This window comes from Bidens hawaiensis, unplaced genomic scaffold, assembly GCF_021521415.1.
Source record: "Bidens hawaiensis isolate Kalapana, Puna unplaced genomic scaffold, B.hawaiensis_p1.1 tig00008219_1, whole genome shotgun sequence".
Taxonomy (NCBI): Eukaryota; Viridiplantae; Streptophyta; class Magnoliopsida; order Asterales; family Asteraceae; genus Bidens; species Bidens hawaiensis.
In genome coordinates, this window is record NW_027491584.1 from 375,349 (window position 1) to 399,985 (window position 24,637).

Here is a 24,637-nt window from a genome sequence, read left to right on the forward strand (position 1 = left end):
CCTAATAATACTCGAGGAAAGAGGGTACCGAGCCCTAATAATACTCGAGGAAGGAAGGTACCGAACCCTAATAATACTCGAGGAAGGAGGGTACCGAGCCCTAATAATACTCGAGGAATGTAGGGCGTAATGCTCTTTTTAACGTAAGATATGAAAGTAAGTTAGTACAAAAGAAAGTATGAAAGTATGAATGAAAGAATATAAGTTGTGTGTATTATATAATGTATGATTAACTAGAACTCACTCAGCGTAGCTGACTTTTAGTATGCATGCAGGTGAGTAGGATGAGGCAGCTCGCTTGAGGAGACACGTGGCACTGAATAAGAGACTGGCATCGGAAGACTCAAGACGTTTAAGTTTAATGTTTTGTTTATTTTGAAAGACAAGATGTGTTTTGCTATGAAATGTTTTACGAAAGCTTTTATATTCCGTGAATGTTTTAATTAACTCTGATATTTAGAACTGTGTTTATGAGTAAATCCAACACGAAAGTAGGGCTACCGGGAACGGGGCCTTACATGTCAAAATCTCGGGTGAGACAAGATGTCAATCGTCTAACTGATTTTGACGCTACAAACCTGACTAACCCAAGAACACAATCAAGAAGAACACCCTGGGTAACCCCCTTAAGTTAGGTTTCAAACGTTAAACCATAAGATCTCAGTCGATCATAATATCTCTTTCCACATCAGTGAGCTAAGCTGTCTATAACCTTCACTAGTCTCCAAGTCAGTCAATTGTTGTTCCATCTATTAATAGAATTTGTGGCCGTATTAGACCACCCACTATGGGCGGGGAAGAAGAGGAAAGGCGAGTGCCGTTGGGCGCGAACACCACCAAGGGACGCCCTTGGTGGTGGGCGCCGTTGGTGAAGATCGTCAGAACGGTCGTCGCGAAAGAGAGGTAAACAAGTGGGCCCCATCCCACAACGGATATATTACCGTTTTAATTAAAAAAGTCCAAAAAATATTATATATATATATATATATCATTCACTCAATCTCTACAAAAACATATCCTACACTCTTAAAACTTGTATAATTTTCAACAAAAATATGTCTTCCGAATCATATTCGACACCCGACTACTACCCCGATCCCGACGTTATTTTAGACTCAGATTCAGGGGATGAAGTGATATTTAGTGCTATTCGAGATTTTGCCCGAATCTTAGTCGAGTATTGCGAAATCTCACAACCACGAACAAGACGACCTCATCTTCAACGAGATCGTGTAGGTGCTCATGAACGGTTGATAAAATATTATATTTCGCCGGACACGACTTTTGATTCGTAACGATTTCGACGCCGTTTTCGGATGAGTCGCAACTTTTTATACGAATAGTTGGTGATTTAGAACGCGATTATGCGTTTTTTCAACAATGGGAGGACGCGAGAGGTAGACCGGGTTTTTCTCCATTGCAAAAAATGCACGGCGACAATTCGTCAACTAGCGTACGGGATCGCGAGCGACGCCATGGAAGTGTATTTATAGATGTCGGAGACAGTGGCTCGTGAAGCCCTTTACACGTTCTGCGAATGTGAGTATTATTATCATTTTAAATATTTATTTCTAAATCTTCTTATTTTGAGTGCAAACTTTATAAACTAACCTTAAATTTTTAATATTAGGTATCATAAAAAATATTTGAGGAGGCCGACTCAAACCGACATACAAATTTATACGAGGTGCATGAACAAAGACACGGTTTTCCCGGGATGCTTGGTAGCCTTGATTGCACACGCCGGGATTAGGAAGCCTGCCAAGTTGTTTGGCAAGGTCAATATAATTAGGGTGATAATGAAGGACCAACAATTATCATTGGGGCTGTTACATAAACGAAGTTGGACCCGACACCTCATTTTCCAGAGTGTTCTCCGTTTGAAACCTGACTTAAGGGGGTTACTGAGAGTGTTCTACGTTTATGAAGGATCATCATTTGATCTTTGGATATGGCATGCATTTTTTTATATGCCCGGTGCAAACAACGGTATAGCTGTGATAAATATGTCCCCTATTTTTGACCGTCTCATAAACGGAGTTGGACCTGACACCTCATTTTCCACGAATGATGTAAACTACGTATACGGATATTATTTAGTCGACGACATTTATCTGATTGGGCCACGTTGGTTCATAACTTTATGCGCTCGACCAATGATAAACGAAAATATTACAAGAAAAAACACGAGTAGGCCAGAAAGGACATCGAAAGGGAATTCGGGGTATTAAAGAAACGTTTGTTTATCGTTAGACATCCGGCTCGTATTCAGCAAATGGATAAGTTAAGAAATTGTAACATCCCGAAATTTCTAAAGTAATATTTATTATATTATTTTGTCGGGTGAAATAAACGAGTTAGTGGAACGATAATGATAATAGCAAAATATGAAGACTTAGTAGGATAATTAGATGGGATTAGATATAGACCAAAAGGAAATATGGGCATTCGGTCCATGGGCTTAAGGGAGTATAAATACCCCCTTAAACCCCAATCCTTTCCATTCCATCCATTTATCCATCCTAATCTCTACACACTCCAAAACACACACAACCCGAACCAAGATCCAAAGGCGAGGACCCGAGCTCGTTGGTGCTAGATCGTCGTGACGAACCAAAGCAACAAGACCAGCTCGTGTTCGTAGTTCGACTCATTTACGGTACGTTTATATCGAGAACTTGTTCGTTTAGGTTTGGATTAGTATAGAAATGATAGATCTGTGTTTGTATGGTAAAAACGAATCCAACAAAGCTAAACTTACTGAAAATGGATATGATTTGATGGGTTAATCGATTGATAAAAGAACCCGTAACCTATATGCCTAAATCGCACCCTTTAAACATCGATGTTAGGTCGATTTGATGGTTGGGGTTTGTAGGCGCTGGTCAGACGATTCCGTGGATACCTAAATCGAGTTATTTGGTTAAGAAACGAAGATGATTAAGGGATTTAAGGACGAACAGTACCTGCAGCTGGACAACTTCGCCTGCAAGCTAAGTTCGCCTGATGAACTTCGCCTGCAAAGCTAAGTTCGCCTGATGACAACTTCGCTGCAAAGCTAAGTTCGCCTTATGACAACTTCGCCTGCAAAGCTAAGTTCGCCTGATGAACTTCGCCTGCAAAGCTAAGTTCGCCTGATGACAACTTCGCCTGCAAAGCTAAGTTCGCCTGATGACAACTTCGCTGTAAAGCTAAGTTCGCCTGATGACAACTTCGCCTGCAAAGCTAAGTTCGCCTGATGGCAACTTCGTCTGCAAAGCTAAGTTCGCCTAAGGTTTAACTTCGCCTAAAGCTAAGTTCGCCTAAGGTTTAACTTTGCCTAAAGCTAAGTTCGCCTAAGGTTTAACTTCGCCTAAAGTCAAGTTCGATTAGAAAATAAATTAAAAACGATAAGTAAAAGTAAGCTAATACTAGGCCACCAGATTAAATCAGGTGAGTATTGATACGTGTAACTTATACAGTCAGCCGAGCTCAGTTAAAGAAGGGATTTACAACTATCGAAGGAAGAAGCAGAGTTCAGGTGAGTTCTAGCCCCATTTATGTGTTATGTTTTCGGGGCTGTGTGCATACTCGATATGTTTGTTAATACGCTTATCCTAAGAGATAAGTGTATGCTTATGTGAATGATGTGATATGTATGAATGATTGCTTGATGGTACGTGAACGATCTTCGGATATTGCATGTACTGTCAGGTTGTAACGCTATGTATAAGGTAAGTATGATATGTATGCTTATGTGTATGAACGTGATAAAGTTAATAAAAGAAGGAAATGATGGTTGTATGGTTGTATGGTTACGAAAAGGGTACCGAGCCCTAATAATACTCGAGGTATGATGTATGGTTGTATGGTAACGAAGAGGGAATCGAACCCTACTAATATTCGAGAACTAGGGAACCGAACCCTACTAATATTCGAGGAAAGAGGGTACCGAGCCCTAATAATACTCGAGGAAAGAGGGTACCGAGCCCTAATAATACTCGAGGAAGGAGGGTACCGAGCCCTAATAATACTCGAGGTATGATGTATGGTAACGAAGAGGGAATCGAACCCTACTTATATTCGAGAACTAGGGAACCGAACCCTACTAATATTCGAGGAAAGAGGGTACCGAGCCCTAATAATACTCAAGGAAAGAGGGTACCGAGCCCTAATAATACTCGAGGAAGGAGGGTACCGAGCCCTAATAATACTCGAGGTATGATGTATGGTTGTATGGTAACGAAGAGGGAATCGAACCCTACTAATATTCGAGAACTAGGGAACCGAACCCTACTAATATTCGAGGAAAGAGGGTACCGAGCACTAATAATACTCGAGGAAAGAGGGTACCGAGCCCTAATAATACTCGAGGAATGAGGGTACCGAGCCCTAATAATACTCGAGGAATGAGGGTACCGAGCCCTAATAATACTCGAGGAATGTAGGGCGTAATGCTCTTTATAACGTAAGATATGAAAGTAAGTTAATACAAAAGAAACTATGAAAGTATGAAAGTATGAATGAAAGAATATAAGTTTATGTGTATTGTATAGTGAATGATTAACTAGAACTCACTCAGCGTAGCTGACTTTTAGTATGCACGCAGGTGAGTAGAATGAGACAGCTAGCTTGAGCGGGCACATGGTGGGCGGATAGGAGACTGGCATCTGAAGACTCAAGATGTTTTAATGTAATTGACGTTTATTTTGAAAGACAAGAATGTTTAATTGAGGCAAGTTTTGGATTGCTGTAACTTTTCATGAAAGTTTTTATATTCCGCGAAAGTTTTAATGAACTCTGATTTGTACGAACTGTGTATGAGTAAATCCGACGCTAAAGTAGGGCTACCGGGTTCGGGGCCTTACAGAAATGTAATATACACTTGTATTATCTTGCATAATATGATATTGGAGGACTCGAGTAGAGCAATTTGTCAAGACGAGTACAATGATGCGCCGGAGCCAATCACAACACTTAACAAAGATGAGAAATTTGCTAATTTATTAAGAACACGAAGAAAGAAACGAATTTAAGTCTTCGATCGTATTTGGTTGAATATATTTGGAGAAACAAGCAAGATAGTGGCGACGATGACAGCGACAACTAAAAATAGTTTATTTTAATTTTATTTATATGTTTTTAAATTTAATTTAGTTTGTTTTTTTATTATTATTGTTTTTATAAATTTGTTGGTTTTTTTGTTTTATAAAAAAAATTAAAGGAGCTCCGATGTCCCCTCATCATTGAGGGGCATGATGCCCCTTACCATAAAGGATGATCTTATGGACCACTGTATTTGAGTCCGATTTGGGCTAATGGTTCGATGGAAGGCTAGGTGGGGATTCAATATACATAACTCGCGTTTTAAACAAAGTTCCGTAAATGAAAATCTATCTATTCTAATAAAAGACTACTCATAATTGCCACTTTTCAATCTCTTAGCAACCCTTCCATTTTTTTCAACTCATTATAATATATGGTCCTCATCTTTTTAAGTCTTTTCAAATTTTTTAATTCAATTTTAATTATATGTAAATCCTAACCGATTCATTCATTAATATTAAATGTGAAATAAGAAAACAAGGAAATATCAAAATTGAAGTTGCAGACCTAGACGTGTTAGAATAAAATTTTAAAGTCACAGATAATTACAAATTAAAGAATATAAAGATGCATCATTGTTGAAAAATTAGGATTTGTATGGAAACTATAAATTGTTTTTAAACTGATATTTGAGCAGCGGTGCATAATTTTTTATATAAAATTAGTTTCAAATTTGGATTTAAAGATTTCTCATATGCATTTGAATTCAGGAAAATATGTATTTTTCTTAATTTTCACCAAACAATTTGTATAAATATTGCAGACATGGATAATTTCTATTATATATATCTTGAACATTATAATTATAATCCATAGGTATAATGATTTACTATATGATCTATTTGTCATTTATTTATATAACTTTTTTGTGTAGTATAAATGGTTTTAGTAATAAGAAGATTAGCCAGATCCTGACTCATAAGAGTCCATAATCCCTTTCGAGGGGCAAATACCTGAATGATGTAATGAATCACTAATCGATATAACAAAGAGAGCATTCCTTTCTGGAATTGTCCTTCACGAACAGTCCCCTGATAACCCATCATTAGACTAAATATTTTAAACAGTTGAGCAGTTGTCAAATGAAGTGATTCTAGGTTATCATCATTTAACCTCAAGCATCTTCGAATTACCCGTTCATCTATGCGAATTTCTTGATTCACAACTGTGGCTTCGATCCTCTTTCCGTTAACATCGTCATACAACCTTGCTGATCTCCAAAAATCAAGGGAATGATTTCGGTAGATCGTTGTTTAGTTTTCAATATTTTCTATTATAACTCAGACCAAAACGCTTCAGAAATATATATTTTATGGTTTGATTTTTACCTTTTTAATATATTTAAATATGTTTAATTTAATATGTCTTATACGACAAATTACTTAACTAAAAGTGTTCAAAATGTTAAACCAAAAAATTTGTTTCAATCTCATTCCACTAATTTCGTTTTTCAAAAATCATTTAGGATATTGAAACTTAAAATATCGTTTTATCTGTTATTTACATAATTTTAATATTATATTAACTTATTAATTTTATTTTTATACAAATACAACGAACTAGGGTTATGAGTTCAATTTTTTATTAAATGTAAATCATAATCGATTCACATTAATGTTAATTGTGAAATAAGAATATAAGAAAATATCAAAATTGAAGTTGCAGACTTGTTCGAATAAAATTTTATAGTCACTGATAATTGCAAATTAAAGAAAATAAAGATGCATCATTGTTGAAGAATTTGAATTTGTATGGAAACTACAAATTGTTTTAAACTTGATTCCAGCAGCAGTGCATAAATTTTTATATAAGATTGGTTTCAAATTTGGATCTAAAATTTTCTCTTATGCGTTTGAACTCAGGAAAATGTGTATTTTTTTTAATTTTTACCAAACATTTTGTATAAATATTGCAAACATCAAATATGGATAATTTCTATTATATATATCTTGAACATTATAATTATAATCCATATGTATAACGATTTACTATATGAACTATTTGTCATTTATTTATATGATTTTTTTGTGTAGTTGTTTTGGATAAAAATCTGTTAAGGATCAAGTATCTAAATCTATTAAGTGAGGTAAGGTGCTAATTTGATAATAACAAATGAGTAATCGTAATATTGGTGAACACAGAGGTTTGATCACGAGGGAAAAAGCCCTTAACCAAGATAGTCTTACTTCGGTCAAAACTTATCAAGGTAATCTTTGGTCGAATCTCTTCAATCAAAGATTAACTAAGTAATCGTTGATTAAATCCTTTCGGTCAAGGATCAACAAAGTAACCTTTGGTCGATGAGTATGTGATTATCGTGATCTACGGCATAAAAAACCCCCGGACAGTGAAAACTATCACCGTCGTTTATATTAAGCAAAAAGGGTGTTACAATGGTGGAGATTATGATCAGTGATACAATATTTTCTAAGTGTGTGTGTGTATTGCTGTGTTCATAGAGAGCAGAGTGTATTGTGTCGTGTTTCCTAGCTGATCATAACCTCTATTTATACATAAAAGATAATAATTCTTGGGAGTTGTGAATGATAAAGACTATTAACTAATAATCCCTAAAAATCCGCCATTCCTTCAATATAATCGTAACTGCCTCTTTGACCACGTGCTCCATCACTCAGTCTGCGAAATAGGGGGAAGACCAGGTCTTGGAGCCGTTATATATAACTCTGGAACTCTTCAGAAGGATAATTAATCCAGACACGTCTTCAAGGATAACATATCCTTTGTACTCAATTGTTGGTGACTCAACAAGAAGTCCTATAAATCCGCCATTATCCCCACTAAACGTGTTACAGCCATTTGACCACGTGTTGCAGGTGACTTGTAGCGAAATATTAGGTAGACCACGTCCTATAGCCGTTATACCTACCAAATAATAACCTACACATAAGAAACAATCGTTAGTAATACCAACTACTGAGGATCCTTGATCCTGACAGGATCTGTCTAAGGATAACTGATCCTAGAACATATGTCAGGATAACGTATCCACAGTGTCAAATTTCCGTACCCTAACAATTGCCCCCAAAATGGCGGTTGTGATAAGATCACAGCTGTCATTTTGCCTTTGAATTCAAACTTCCTGCAAAAACAGATGAGATTTGACAAGCTAGATATAATTATTATATATCAATAGAGTTTCCATGGGAACTTCCCTTCAAGCTATATATTCGAAACCTCTTATTCTTCCTGTAAATCATGAACAGCTAGTAACACATGTTTAACCAGGATAGATGGTCTATATTTTGAACGGTGAAGTCCGGGTTAGGTGACTTATGTTTAACAACAATTGAAAACTTTTGACTATTCGCTTGTTACTTGTTATTTTGAAAGTTTGTTTGATATAGCTTTAGACTTGTTGAAAGTTTTGAGAAATATTCTTTAGTAAAAAGTTTTTAGGATAAAATATCTTTGCATAAATAAACCAGGATCTTAAATCCTTATAAAAATAGATTAAGAATAATGAATCCTTATATCTATGAAGGTATAAACTGACATCAAATAAGTGTAAACCGATAAACAGAAATCATACCGATGGGTCTGATTAGACCTAGGTTACCATAGGTAATGACCCTTAAGTGATCCTGGTAGAAGCAATTTAAGGATTTTGAATCCATAAGTCTTGATCTTCATAATGAACATAGAAACTATGTTGCAAACAATTTATAATGTTAACTGGGATTAAACCCAACAAGCTGGGGACAAGCCCATAAAATAAACTGGGGACAAGCCCGTGCAACTGGGGACAAGCCCGTGTAACTGGGGACAAGCCCGTGAAACTGGGGACAAGCCCAAATACTGGGGACAAGCCCAAACTGGTGTTAAACTGGCGACATGGCCCTTGAGAAGAGGTGAAAACCCCTTAAACCTTAGGATTAAACTAGCAACAAGGCCCTTGAGAAGAGGTGAAAACCCCTTAAACCTTATAATTAAACTGGCGACAAGGCCCTTGAGAAGAGGTGAAAACCCCTTAAACCTTAGGATATGGTACGTCTACCATAATTCGTAGGATCCTCCATATAGCCGGAAACAACGAAATTGTCAGCCACTAAGCGTGTACTGGTCTCGCTGCCCCGGACTATACATCGGATAGCGTGCGCAACTGGCGATCGTTAGAAAGGTGAAAACCTTTAAACCTTAGGGGATATGACCATCGGGGGTCATATCCAATCGTGGGCAAGGCCAAGGGAAATAGTAAAGTACCTTATATGTAAAGGAGAGGTGGCCAACCTCTTAGACTTTGAACCTCTTATTGAAATCTGCATTGTTACTTAAAAACTTGGAAAAGATAAATGTTAAGAATATATTATCCTTAGAATAACAAGAATAAAAAATAGATAAGTAATCAGATAGATATTACCGATTTTAGGATCCTTGATCCTTTAAGGATAATATATCCTTTCAGGATACTGGATTCTGATTAGAAAAAGTAATTCTTTAGGTGGATAGCATTTCATGCACTTGGTAGTCTATTGCCTTCCATTGTGAGCAAATGATATACCCCCTTTCCGACTCAATCTGATAAGGTCCTTCCCATTTGGGCGCTAGCTTCCCATCAGCTGGATTTGTTGTGTTTTGGAAGAATTTCCTTAATACTAGATCTCCTTCTCGAAATCTTCTGATTCTGATATTTTTGTTGTATGCCCCGGCTACCCTTTTTTGATAAGCTGTCATTCTGATCTTTGCTAGGTCTCTGAGTTCTTCTATAGTATCCAAGTCTTCAAGAAGGATTTCCTCATTGGCTTGAGGATCACGGATGCTCTCGCAGTAGGAACCACCATTTCTGTGGGAATTACTGCTTTGGATCCAAACACCAATGAAAAGGGTGTTTGACCTGTTGCATTCTTTGGAGTTATTCTGTCTGCCCAAAGAACATAAGGAAGTTCTTCAGCCCATTTTCCCTTCTTGGATCCTAGCTTCTTCTTCAGTTGTTGATGATGATTTTTTTGCTAAACTCTGCTTGACCATTGGCTTGAGGATGAACCGGAGTGGAAGTAATCATTTTGATGCTCTAGCTGTCACAAAAGTTAGTGGTTCTATTCCCGATAAACTGGGAACCATTGTCACACACAATTTCAGCAGGAATACCAAATCTAGTTATAATATTTAGTTTAATAAAAGATATTACTTCCATTTCTCGGACTTGTACAAATGCTTCTGCCTCAATCCATTTGGAGAAGTAGTCAGTCATAGCAAGCATAAAGACTTTTCCACCGGGTGCTTTTGGTAGCTTGCCTACAATATCTATACCCCATTTCATGAAAGGCCATGAGGAGGATATAGGATATAAAGGCTCCGCTGGCTGATGAAGGATGTTTGCATGTCTTTGACAAGCATCACATTTCCTTGAATACTCCACTGCATCCTTCTTCATTGTTGGCCAAAAGTATCCAGTTCTAAGTATCCTAGAAAATAGTGCTCTTCCACCTGTGTGGTTGCCGCAGTCTCCTTCATGAAAATCCTTGAGTACTTCTTTGGTCTCAGGATTCTCGATGCACCTCAAGTATGGACCTGCAAGAGATTTTCTATATAGCATATCATCTAATAAAATGTACTGTGATACCTTGAGTTTGAAGGATATGGGATTCTCTGTTGTTGGAATTTCTCCTGTTTGTATGTACTTTTTGATCGGGAGGATCCAGGATCCTTGATTGTCCGAGGACAATGGATCCCAAAGCACAATCTGCTTATCATTTGTTATTTCCCCAATTTCTTGCTCTCCTATTGCTGGCGAGAGTATGTGAATAATTGGGATCTTCGTATTTTCTGGTATTTTTAGGGATGAGGCTAAATTTGCCAAAGCGTCTGCCCCGGCATTTTTTTTCTCTTGGTACCTGTACTATACTAAACACTTCGAAGGATTTTGCTAATTCCTTCACAATTTCTAAATATTTGATCAAATTTTCACCTTTTACAATATAAGAACCGTTAAAGTGGTTAGTAATGAGTAAAGAATCCATATAAACTTGAAGATACCTAATCCTCATACTTTTGGCAAAAAGTAAACCTGCTATGAGTGCTTCGTATCTGCTTCATTGTTGGTAGCTTGGAATGCACATGCAATGGACTGGGGTATTATGTCCCCTATTGCGATTTCAATAGTATGCCCAATCCCGTTCCTCTTACGTTGGATGCTCCATCTGTGAAGAGGATCCAAGGATCCTTGATCTTTTCCAGTTGTTGGACCTCCAAGTCAGCTTCTTTTTGTAGATCACTAGTGAAATCAGCCACAAAGTCCGCCAGTGCTTGAGACTTGATTGCTGTTCTCGGCTCGTACTCGATATCATATGCACTTAACTTCACTGCCCATTTGGCCATTCTACCTGATAATTCTGGTTTTCTAAGAACATTCTTGACAGTATAATTAGTTCTCAAAATAATAGGATGAGTTTCAAAATAGTGTCTCAATTTAGTAGAAGCCATAATTAAAGCAAGAATTAATTTTTCAAGATGAGAGTACCTGGCTTCTGCACTAACAGACTCTTACTTACATAATATACGGGGTGTTGTTCACCTTCATGATCCTTAACGAGAACATCACTTACTGCATTACCTGAAACTGCTAAGTATAAATACAAGGATTCTCCATCCACAGGCTTCATTAAGGATGGTGTTGAGGATAAGTAGTCCTTCAACGACTTGAGTGCTGCCTCATGTTTTTCTGTCCATTCAAACTTCTTATTCTTTCTAAGAATATCGTAGAAGTCTTTGCATTTCTCATAGGATCTTGAGATGAATCGATTAAGAGCGGCTATTCTTCCTGTGAGCCTTTGGACATTCTTTGTGTTTGCAGGAGATTTCAATTTGAGGATGGCTTCAATCTGCTCGGGGCTTGCTTCAATTCCTCTCTTAGTCACCATATATCCCAGAAATTTTCCAGCCTTAACACCAAAGTGGCATTTTGACGGATTCAGCTTCATGTTATATATCAACAAGGTAACCTTTGGTCAATGAGTATGTGATTATTGTGATCTCCGGCACAAAAAACCCTCAGACGGTGAAAACTATCACCGTCGTTTATATTAAGCAAAAAGGGTGTTACAATGGTGGAGATTATGATCAGTGATACAATATTTTCTAAGTGTGTGTGTATTGCTGTGTTCATAGAGAGCAGAGTGTATTGTGTCGTGTTTCCTAGTTGATCATAACCTCTATTTATACATAAAAGATAATAATTCTAGGGAGTTATGAATAATAAAGACTATTAACTAATAATCCCTAAAAATCCGCCATTCCTTCAATATAATCGTAACTGCCTCTTTGACCACGTACTCCATCACTCAGGCTGGGAAATAGGGGTAAGACCAGGTCTTGAAGCCGTTATATATAACTCTGGAACTCTTCAAAAGGATAATTGATCCAGACACGTTTTCAAGGATAACATATCCTTAGTACTCAGTTGTTGGTGACTCAACAAGAAGTCCTATAAATCCGTCATTATCCCCACTAAACGTGTTACAGCCATTTGACCACGTGCTGCAGGTGACTTGTAGCGAAATATTATGTAGACCACGTCCTGTAGCCGTTATACCTACCAAATATTAACCTACACATAAGAAACAATCGTTAGTAATACCAACTACTGAGGATCCTTGATCCTGACAGGATCTGTCTAAGGATAACTGATCATAGAACATATGTCAGGATAACGTATCCACAGTGTCAAATTTCCGTGCCCTAACAGTAGTATAAATTGGTTTTAGCAATAAGAGATCGATATTTAGTTTTCAATGTTTTCATTCATAACTCAGACCAGAATGCTTCAGAAATATATATTTTATGGCTTGATTTATATTTTTTTATACATTTAAATATATTTAATTTAATATTCCTTATAAGAAAAATTATTTAACTCTGAATAATCGTTGTTATTTGATCATGATTTAAGGTTAGTATATCTTTGTCATTTTTCTGACAACTACATTCATATGAAATGAAACAAATCATTTTGTTATATTTTAATTTTTGGTTATATATATATGTGTGTGTGTGTGTGTGTGCGTGTTACTTGATTATACAATTGTTAATTGTAAAATATTAAATCAATTAAGAATTTGTTGTACACAGAATATTAATGACAACAAATTTATCATGATCAATAAATTTCAAGTTTTAAAGAATCTAAAGATGATTATCTTATCAAAGTTCAGGTAATATGTTTTTGGGACAATAATGATTTTTGAATCAACATGAGTAGATGATCTCAAATGACATCATATTAATTTATTAAAATGTATGATATTTTACGTGTATAAATATTTTCTTTGTTAGTTTCATAGATACATTATCATTTATCTATGGTTGGTATGTACCTAAAGAACCTTACTTGTCACACGGAAGAGTTATAAGCAGACCTGTATGTTACATCATCAAGAGTTACATGCATACATGTAATAAAGATTTTGATTTTTGATAAACGTATATCGACCAATACAATAAAAAATGCAGTTTACAAGAAAGGTTATACTTATTTCTAACATATTTGTGGAATCTTAATTATATAATCTCTGTAATTTTAATGTAAATTATAATTGTATTAACAATATATGATCATGTTGTTAATTGGATTTCACTTAATGATTAAAATTTGAAATGTTCATCAATTACCCGTGTAAACACGGCCCCCAAACTAGCTGTTAATATTGGGTTAAAATATTTTTTTAATACAAGATGAAGCACGTTGTGTCAAATTAATCATAGAATCTTAAATAAATATAATAATAAAACTCATAATTACGTTATTCAATGCTGTCTAGTTGTTTTTTTATATGGGGTATCATTAAAATATTTGCTAAACCAGATTATGCGTGATCCTTAACCCATACAAAATGTCAACTTTGACCAAATCTATAATATTGAAATTGCAACTTTTATTCTTCGTTCTAGTTTTATTTTCCTGGTTTTAAAATTTTCATCTATAATAATATATATATAAACGAAAACTCAAAAATCTTAGGTGTCGCGATATGGTCGTTCACTTTTTTCTTGGAGTCACCAGATTGCTTGATTTTTAAATGGAGACTTCTCATGCACTTGACCCGAATTCACGGGTATGGGTCCCATCAAACCCATATATTTCTTAAACGGTTTATAACATCTCATTAAATTAAAAACTAATCTAATCAAATATTTAATATAAAAATCCTATAAAGTATGGATATACTTAAAATTAATATATGATTTATTTAAAAAAACATATATTATTTAAAATAAAAAAACCAATTTTTATAGTAAAAATAAATAAACGGGTCTTTGGTCTCTTCAAACTCAAATAGTTTTTAAACCTGGTTATAACATCTCATTTATTTCTGAAACAATTTATTATCAAATCATAAGTATATTATTAACTTTCATACAATAAAAAAATAAAAATTCAAAAAATAAATAAATATTAAAAACAAATAATATAAAACAATCCCCGTAATGAGTTTGATAGGTCTGATTTCTTTTGAGAATCACTTTGAGTTTTAAGAACTCAAAAGAACTTAACGTAACAATTTTTTTTTTTATTTTTTGAATTTGTTTTTTTACACATATGTAATATGTAAGTGTAAGTAACGTAAAAAAATGACAGTATTTTTTTCACACTAAATAGACTTATTACACATGTGTAACTAACATTTAAACTTATGTAATCATAAAAAATAGTTATTCTCTCTCTAAAGTAATTTTTTAATCATAATATAAGGTTTGAATTCAAATAAGAAGTTTAATTTTGCTAAGAAGACTATGAATGATGTTATTTTGGTCCACTACTTTAATCCAAAGCCCACTTAAGTCCACTCAATTTAATCTCAAAAACCCATTAACATCTCACTACTAGAAAAATAGGCATTTGCAACGATCTTTTCGGTCGGAAAGCGGTTGCAATAGGACTGTTGCGACCATTTTGCAACCGAAAATGCTGTCGGAAAAACGCAGGTCGTACTGCTCTGTTGCGACCATTTCTACTGTTGCGGTCGCAAACCTTGCAACCACTTATGTCGTCGCAAATCTTGCGATCATTTCTGCCTGTCGCAAATTTTCCAACCCCTGTTGCGGTCGCAAATTTTCCAACCCCTGTTGTGGTCGCAAATCTTCCGACCACTATTGCAGTCGAAAATCTTGCGACCACTGCAGCTACCACCACTTTTTCCAACCAACATGAAACTGCTGGCTTGCTATGGATATTATTTATTATTTACAAATATATACAAAATCATATAAATAGAGATGCAAACACAATGTTAACTAAAAATTCTATCAAAGATGTTTAATGTATCAAAATGTTATTCGAATTCTATAAACCGACATAAAAAACATGTTATTCTAGCTATACACAAATCAATAACCACAAATAACATACTTCTGAGTATCAGCCCATTGCAAGCCACATAAATCGGATTCAAATATCTGCATACATAATTGCATTTTTAATACTTAACTTTTATAATATTGGATTAAAGATTAATATATTTTGAGGGTGAATGATACCATTATAACGTCACTGGAGAGAGATAAGAAACATAGTTGATTTTATTTATATATAACCCTTGTATCTCTTCAAGCATTGCTCCGGTTGTAACTCCCATAAACCTTTTCGAAGTTCTCACCTTCATAACACCATATATTTATAATATACAAGAGTTATATGTCATCATGAAATATAAGTATAGCTTAATAAAACATAAGCTTGAAGTACTCACATCATGTTTATAGGCCGTACAGAGTGATTACATGGTCCTGATGTCCCAAGCATGGATGCATTTTCATCAATCATAAATTGGGTCCGAATAAGGACCCTATTCGAATAAATAAAATGAGTTAAATGGGTCAAAACATAATGGTAATGGTAATGGTTAACTTGTAAGCATCGACCCCGAAGCCAGTTTTTGTTTGAACCAAAAATCTAGATTACCCTTTGTAAAGTTGTATACTTGTATGTTAACAATCAACCTTTGACTACATTTGCTGCAACAATTTACAAAAATTACAGAACTGCCCTTTATTCCGAATGCCCTTGACCCGTAAAAAAATTTCTAAATACTTGTAATCTGCTTTGAGTACCGAAATTTAACTATAAGAAGTTGACCAAACTTCCATCAACTACAAATTGCAACATCAATTTCAAAAACTAATAACTGTATTCCTTTTCAGACCTACAATTGAGTAAATGGAAAACAATATGTTATATAATTTGTTTTTTAGAATATAACGTGCGACAAGTATAAAAATACTTACAAATCAAATATGCTTTGAAAAGTGAAGCAGTATTAAGATATTCCACGGTGAGAGGAATACATTGACCGAAAGGTATAAGGTTTTTCAACAGATTGTTAATTCGGTTACCGAACACACCGATATACTCGACTTGTCAAAACCGGTGAGATTAAGTGATAATTTCTCCACTGCAATCGAGTCTACCCTTAGATGAACCTGTACCAACAATTCTTGTTAAGTTAAAACAAGGTGTATTGTGTCATTGTGTGTGTGTATATATATACATGTAGAGATATAATAAGTTATAACTGATTACCTTTGATAATATATGTAATAATATAAAATTAGCTGCTAAATCATCACCACCAAGAATTACCGTAAGATGCTGCAAAAGAGACTGGTGTATTTCTTTCATCAAATGAGGTTTTGGCTGCAAGATGACAACGCTTGAATTAATATTACTTATTTGATTATTAAACATTGAAATGAATAAACAAAATCATAACTAACTTCTTCTACCTCCATTGTTGGTGGTCTAATAATCAAATCATCAGGTGAAAGCTTTCGGTGTACAAGACAATGAAGACATGGAACCTGAAAACATATTTATAATGTATTAAACCATTAAGTTTAATAATAAATAATACTCATATATATTTTTTTAACAGAGATGGATGTTGACCTTGCTAGGAGGTAAGTTGACTAACTCCTCTTGGTCAAAACAATGTTCCAGTTCATTTTCACCATTGTTATCATTTGTAACATCAGTGTCAAATGTCAGGACACCAATAAACTCAAAGACATCATTTAGCTTCAAGTCAGATTCTGGTGTGTCATATATCTACAGAATAAGTCATTAAACACTTGATTAGACATTCTGATTTAGAACTTCATATAAAGTATGATGTTTTGACATCAATTAAAAATGAAAAAAAATTACCTTCACAAAACAGGGAAAATCATTATTATCAAAATCAGGCACCATAATCATACCACAATCAGTACCCTCGGTCATGCTGCCCGGTAGAACAGATCCACATTCTCGCTGTTAAGAATAAATATTTGCATCAAGTTAATTTAAAATCTTAAAACCGAATATAACATCATCTTATACAAAGTAATCAAATTGATATATGAAAACAAGACATTAGCTCACCATCATATTATGTCAAACATGTAAAGCTTTAAACTTTTTTGTGATGCCTAATTAAAAACATACAAATATAAAAAAAAACTTTTACAATAGATTCCAACATGCTTGCATTTCCACCTCATCATAAACAGAGCAATCGTCTCTCTGTCGCTTCTCTCGGCTTGTTGGCGAGGCGTATATATTTACCTGGCCATCAAGTAGCATGAATTCTGACCAGGAACCTGTAATGAAAAAAAAAATACATAAAGTAAATAATAGTTTTACATCATAAATGCATACATGATAAACCTAACTGGACTTACAGGAACACAGCAAAGTAACCGACGCTCCCAGGCACGCGTGTTAGATGAAGAACCCATGGGAAATTGAGAAACATCTGTAAACTTATTGGTATTCCATGTATCATTGTTCTACGAAAAAATGAACCCAAAATTAATAACAAAATAATAAATTAAAAAAACATATTCATAATCTTATTCAAAGGTTAAATTGAGCCAAAAAAGCATACCTTGTAAGCACGTTGAATCAAACTAAAGATCTAAGTGGAACTTGTGAAGTAAAAGTTTTAAGAAAACATTACTTTTTCTCAAACAACTAAGACCAGCACAATAAGATACTTAACAAGTGAGAATGTATATCATCTGTCATCAAACTAGGAGTGAACAATAACCAAACCGTTAACCGAACCGAAAGTAACCGAAAACAGTTATCGGTGTTTTTTTGGCCACCTCCATTTCATGTTTTCATATATTTCTAGCTTTTATACATCCATTTCATGTATCTCATGTACTTATACCACCATTTCATATATTTTACCTTCATTTCATGTATATAATGTGCATCCAATTCATGTACTTCTAAGTAAAAACTTTAGCCTAAGTTTGATTTTGGTTATTATGACAAACTAATCAAATAAACCGAACCGATAGGTTAATCCGGTTTAAGCTAATAACCGAACTGAATCATACACATCCCTACATCAAACAATATATAGAGATATGACAGTTGAGTTACTCTTATTACAATAATAAGATGCTCAATTGACAAATCAAATTGAAGAGAAACCTGCAAACCTAACGAATAAATAAACCAACTGACTGAATAATTGATTACTAACAGCTTCCGATTGCAAATGACCTAAATGATTAATTAATGTTTAAACTTCAAACTGTAGCAGACAGACACCAAATCAACAACTGTACGTAAGCGTAAGTATAAATAATACTACCTTGAGAGGATGTAAACCAGCTTTAAGCTCGCGCTGTTGTCGTTCGGATGAAGAATCGTACTCGTTGTTCATATTATCACTTTCCACTCTCTTCTCCGTTGACGCATCCATTGACAATTACTTTCGTGAAAAACCTAACTCGCCTGTTTTTGGGGCTAATTGAAAGAGAGAGATGAAATGTGAACTACCAGTGAATCGGATTCAACTGGTTCTTGTATCACCAAACTGAACTTATTAGGGCTCGAATTAGGGAGAATTGAGATCATCGTTTGCAGATTTAGGGCTTCAATTGTTGGATAATCTACGCATGGGGATAAGGAATTTAGGGGTGAAAAGTGTTTTTAACAGTTGGTACATGTTTTGCAAATACATCAGAGTTACGGGTTATTTTAGTGGAAGACTTTAGTTGAATAAAATATTAATTTATTTGAAAACTTCTCGGATAATAAATACCCGGTGTTTGATTTATAAAGCTTGTTGAAATACCGTTTGCAATATTTTAATAATTAAAAACTTAGCCATCATTATCTTGCGGGCATCTAACTCCATGAATGTCTTGCTACCTGTACTAATTTGTATTCCCTGAAATGTGGGAAAAAATATGTCAGCTATATGCTGGTGAACACGTATGACTCTATAAAACATTTGAATGGCATTATAATACAAATAAAGTTTTCTCTACAAGCTCAGCAGAAGCATTTCTACTTCTGGTCTATGTACCACTGCCCTACACACACAATAGTTCCCGAGCCACGTAGCCCTTTTCCGGGAGACTAGTTATGACCATTAGCCCGCGACCACGTAGTCTTAGAATGATTAGGCTGAATGGTTATGTTTGGATCCAGACACATGTGTATTCAGTCTGAGTTGTCTTTATTTTCTACTTTGTATTATATAGTTTTAGAGATTACTCGATCTCATATAAGCATTGATTGACTCGTTAAGACAAACACCTGTTCGTCTCATTGAGTATAATATGTTTTGACTGATTGAAAAGGTTAACGTATTCACCTGTGATTGACTGTTCTGAATGATATGGTGATCTCGTTTGAAACCTTGACTGTGAATGAATGATTGATTGACTGACTGACTGACTGATTGATTGACCTATAATAAAATAGGTATATAAATATCCGGACCGTCTCTTGATCCGGTTGTAGACCTTTAGTCTGGTTTAAATAGCTTTAAACCTTGATTGATCATTTGTTTGAATAAAATATTTAGACCCGTAGTCTTTTTGTTTATTTATCAAATCATATGATGAGTTTCTTCTTCATGAAGAAACATCTATAATCTGTTTCTTCTTCAAGAAGAAACATTCATTGACTGTTATGCATGTAAAATCTTATGTTTCTTATATATGAAGAAATAATGTTTTAACTATATTCTTTGGATATGAATGTTATGTTTCTTAATCGTGAAGAAACTATATTTTCTTATGAATGTAAAACTGATGTTTCTTAATTATAAAGAAACACTATTATTATCCTTAGTATGTTTATGTAAACATAATTATGATCAAGGTTGGGCTATACCCTCGACTATGGTCTAAGCCACATAATGTAATAATAAAATAATGACTTAGGCAGAACTCCTACCTTACACAGGTATTCGAAGTTCTATTACTAAGATTGATCGAGCAGCACTTCCACTTTCTATCGCGTTCTAGAGCTTAGACTGTTGAAATCTCAAAGCTTGGAATGTACTACGATACTCGACACGCAAAACGATGTTTGGCACGCAAAACGAGGCGCCATATGGTGTCGTCATGTTGTGCACGTACTTCGAGATAGATTGTCGGGTTATCTTCAGGTGGCACGGATTACGAGGTTCGGCGCGCCAAACGATGTTCGGCACGTAAAACGAGGTAGAGGGAGAATAAATTCTAGAGAGAGAATCTAGAGAGAGAAATTTGGTGTGAGAAATGAATGTGCCGTGAACCCCCCTTTTTATAGTTGATTTTGGATCCCATCGCGGTACGCGATGGACTCTTCCCTGACACCGTCAGCGTAGCGCGACGCGTACATTATGCCACGTGTCCCGTCGTGCTGCCACGTGTCCCTGAGTCATCACGGCCCATCGCGGTACAAGTGCGCCATCAAATGGCCACATTGCGCCCATCGCCCAACGCCCTTCGCCCCCGCCCGAGCGCGTGCGCGTGCGCGTCGGGTGCTTCGCACCCTCCGCTAGTACCACTTGGTGCATGCTTGGCATAGAAGAATAATATTATGGAAAATCTCTTCCTTATAAAGAGCTTCCATTTCTTTACCACTTTCAATGTGGGATGGGTTTTAATTTCCTTATTTATACCCATGTGGAATGCTTCCACTTTCTTACATCTTCCAATGTGGGATGGAAATTTTCTTACTCCATATCCTTAACATAAGATGGAATATTTTAATTTCCTTATAGAATGGTTTTATTTTCTTTATTTGAATTTTCCCAACACTTATTTTATGGAATAATTTTGATCCTCCAACTTTACTTAGTTGTCAAATTTTGATTAAAATTTTAGGGATGTTACAGGGGAAAAGGTTACGGGGCATTTTTATTATCATAGGTAAATTAGAAATTTGTTTTTAGAAGTCATAGTTACACAATTTAACTTTGAATTTTATGGGTTTGTGGAAATTTTAAGTTTTAACTAAAATTAACAGTCTTTCGTAATTAACTTAACTACCTATTGCTACTGCTTAGGACGGTGGTTGCAAATTAAAATCAAAACTACCTTCAAAACTTCAAAACTCCGACCGCTTTGTCATCGGTTGCAAAAACACCGATCGCTTTAAATAAGTGGTTGCAAAAACTCCGACCGCTTAGCCACCAAACAAAAGCGGTTGCAAAAACTCCAACAGCCTAGTCGCGGTTGCAAAAGTTCCGACTGCCTAACCACCGGTTGCAAAAATTTCCGACCGCTTAAAATAAGTGGTTGCAAAAGCTCCGACCGCTTAGCCACCGAACAAAAACAGTTGCAAAAACTCCGACCGCCTAGTTGCGGTTGCAAAAGTTCCGACTGCCTAGCCACTCGGTAGCAAAAAATCCGACCGCCTAACCACCGGTTGCAAAAAAATCCGACCGCTTAGCTACCGTGTCAAGTAATTATGCATTTCGGTAGCAAATTTGCTAAATCGGTTGCTAAAATTGCTACCGTTTTTTTCGGTAGCAAATTTTGGTCGCAGTTGCTCAATTTTCTAGTAGTGTCTTCAATCATCTCTTACAACCACCACCACAAACGTCACACCCACTGCCACCACCTTGCCAGAATTTCACCGAAAAAATCGCCGAAAAGTCACCGGAAAACAGCCATCGGAAAAAACACAACGGAAAACAATATGAAAACACTATAAAAAAACATAATGGAAAAAACATTATGAAAAAAACACGATGGTAAAAAGACAATGAAAAACACAATTATATAAAATAATGGAAAAAATCACTATGAAATGAAAAACACAATTGTATAACGCAATTTTGTAAAACACAATTTTGGTAAGACACAATTTGTAAAAAACCTACTATTTTTTTATTTATTTTTATATAATAATACGGTACTCATATAAAAAAATAAAAAACACTCGTTATTATGGTGAAGTTGTTTTTTGAAATAATATCGTATAAAATAGTTACTAACGTTTTAAAACGAAGGGGGATTTGACATATGTCTTGAATGTGAGTAGAGAAAATAATCAAATGTGTTATCCTTATTATGTTATTTCCCTTGTTTCACACTTGATATCCCCTCTAAACTAATCTCAACTATTTATGTTAAAATCAATAGACTAAATTAATTTTTATCCCTTCCTATAAAAAAACCATACTTATTTTATAACCTAACCATGTGCGTATATGCCCATATATAGATAAAGACAAGAATATATAAAATTAGTTAAAATATTATACGTGCACATCCTCTTAAATTATTTGATTTATATGGAGTAAAAGATAACTTTGGTGTCGCAAGGGCCCTTATTGGGCTACTTGACGGCACCTTAATGGTTGACGGTTTTTTTTTTATTTTACTTTCAGTATCTTAACAAACATAATGTAAACCGACGGTTTTTTTTTATTTTACTTTCAGTATCTTAACAAGCATAATGTAAATCGATAGAAGTCAAAAATTTAAACAAGATCATTCTATAAAGAAATAAAATATCTAATGTTAAAGATATGGAATAAGGAAATTCCATCCCACATTGAAAGATGTAAGAAAGTGGAAGCATTCCACATGGGCATAAATAAGGAAGTTAAAACTCATCTCACATGGAAAGTGGTAAAGAAATGGAAGTTCTTTATAAGAAAGAGATTTTCCATAATAATATTCTTATATGCCTAGCATGCACCCAGTGGTACTAGCGGAGGGTGCGAAGCACCCGACGCGCACACGCTCGGGCGAAGGGCGTTGGGCGATGGGCGCAATGTGGCGTTTTAATGGCGCTTGAGAGCCGCCTTAGTATTTTTGGAGAACGAGAATCAGACTAGAAATGACAAGCTATCAAAGACAAGGGACTAAAAGTGAAAAATAATATACAATGACCCATCGCGCTACGCGATGAGTCCAAGAAGACGGCCATCGCGTATCGCGATGGACCGTGATGACTCAGGGACACGTGTCACACTCAGGTGACACATGGCAGTCATGCATAACTGGTGGCATCGCGCTACGCGATGGCCACATGGAAGACTCCATCGCGTATCGCGATGGAGTCCAAAATCAACTATAAAAGGGGAGGCCACGAGCTCATTCCCCACACACCTCTCCACTCTCTCTCTAGAATTACTCTCTCACTACCTCGGTTTCCGTGCCGACCCGACAATTATTATATCGTAATCCGTGCAAATACTCGACGTGTTTCTTGAAGTGTGTGCCACCCGAAAATAACCCGACAATCTATCTCGAAGTACGTGCACATCACGACGACCACCATATGTTGCCTCATTTTGCATGCCAACCTCGAAGTTCGTGCTAAGCCCCGAAGTTCTGACAATCTAAGCACCAGTACACGACATAGAGTAGAAGTGCTGCTCGTACGAACTTAGGTATCTAACTTCGAATACCCGTGTAAGGTAAGGGTTCTGACCTAAGTCATTATAGTATTATTATTATTATTATTATTATTATTATTATATGGCTTAGACCATAGTTAGGGGTATAGCTCAAACCTTGATCATAATTATGTTTACATAAGCTTTAAACATACAAAGGATTATAATAGTGTTTCTTTACAACAAATAAACATTAGTTTTACATTCATAAGGAAATATAGTTTCTTCACGATTAAGAAACATAGTATTCGTATACAAAGAATATAGTTAAAACATTGTTTCTTCATGTGTAAGAAACATAAGATTTTACATGCATAGCAGTCAATGAATGTTTCTTCTTGAAGAAGAAACAGATTATAGATGTTTCTTCATGAAGAAGAAACTCATCATATGATTTGATAAATAAACAGAAAGACTACGGGTCTAAATATTTTATTCAAACAGATGATCATTCAAGGTTTAAAGCTATTTAAACCAGACTAAAGGTCTATAGCCGGATCAAGAGACGATCCGGATATTTATATACCTATTTTATTATAGGTCAATCAATCAATCAGTCAATCAATCATTCATTCACAATCAAGGTTTCAAACGAAATCACCATATCATTCAGAACAGACAATCACAGGTGAATACGTTCAAACCTTTTCAATCAGTCAAAACATATTTATACTCAATGAGACGAACGGGTGTTTTGTCTTAACGAGTCAATCAATGTCTACATGAGATCGAGTAATCTCTAAAACGTTATAATACAAAGTAGAGAATAATATCAACTCAGACCGAATACGCATGTGTCTGGATCCAAACATAACTGTTAAAGCCCAATCAATCAATCAATCAATCAAAGGCAATGAAGCCGCAGGCTTAAACGGTCACGACCAGTTCTCAGATCAGGGCCATTTGGCTCG

The 24,637-nt window shown here is 35.4% G+C and overlaps 2 protein-coding genes across 2 annotated transcripts; both read right to left on the reverse strand.

Annotated features, from left to right (window-relative positions):
* Nucleotides 1–16,155: 16,155 nt before the first annotated feature.
* Nucleotides 16,156–17,581, reverse strand: LOC143637303 (mini-chromosome maintenance complex-binding protein-like). The gene is made up of 6 exons (XM_077104727.1): nt 17,243–17,581; nt 16,985–17,143; nt 16,822–16,896; nt 16,619–16,732; nt 16,441–16,518; nt 16,156–16,188 (listed from the first exon to the last, which is right to left on the reverse strand). The coding sequence occupies exons 1-6, from the start codon at nt 17,315–17,317 to the stop codon at nt 16,156–16,158; spliced, it is 534 nt and encodes a 177-aa protein (XP_076960842.1). The 5' UTR covers nt 17,318–17,581.
* A 13-nt stretch (nt 17,582–17,594) lies between these two features.
* Nucleotides 17,595–18,869, reverse strand: LOC143637318 (mini-chromosome maintenance complex-binding protein-like). Its single transcript, XM_077104738.1, has 3 exons — nt 18,684–18,869; nt 17,758–17,865; nt 17,595–17,676 (listed from the first exon to the last, which is right to left on the reverse strand). Exons 1-3 carry the CDS (start codon nt 18,792–18,794, stop codon nt 17,638–17,640), a joined length of 258 nt encoding a protein of 85 aa, XP_076960853.1. The 5' UTR covers nt 18,795–18,869; the 3' UTR covers nt 17,595–17,637.
* Between the last annotated feature and the right edge of the window lie 5,768 nt (nt 18,870–24,637).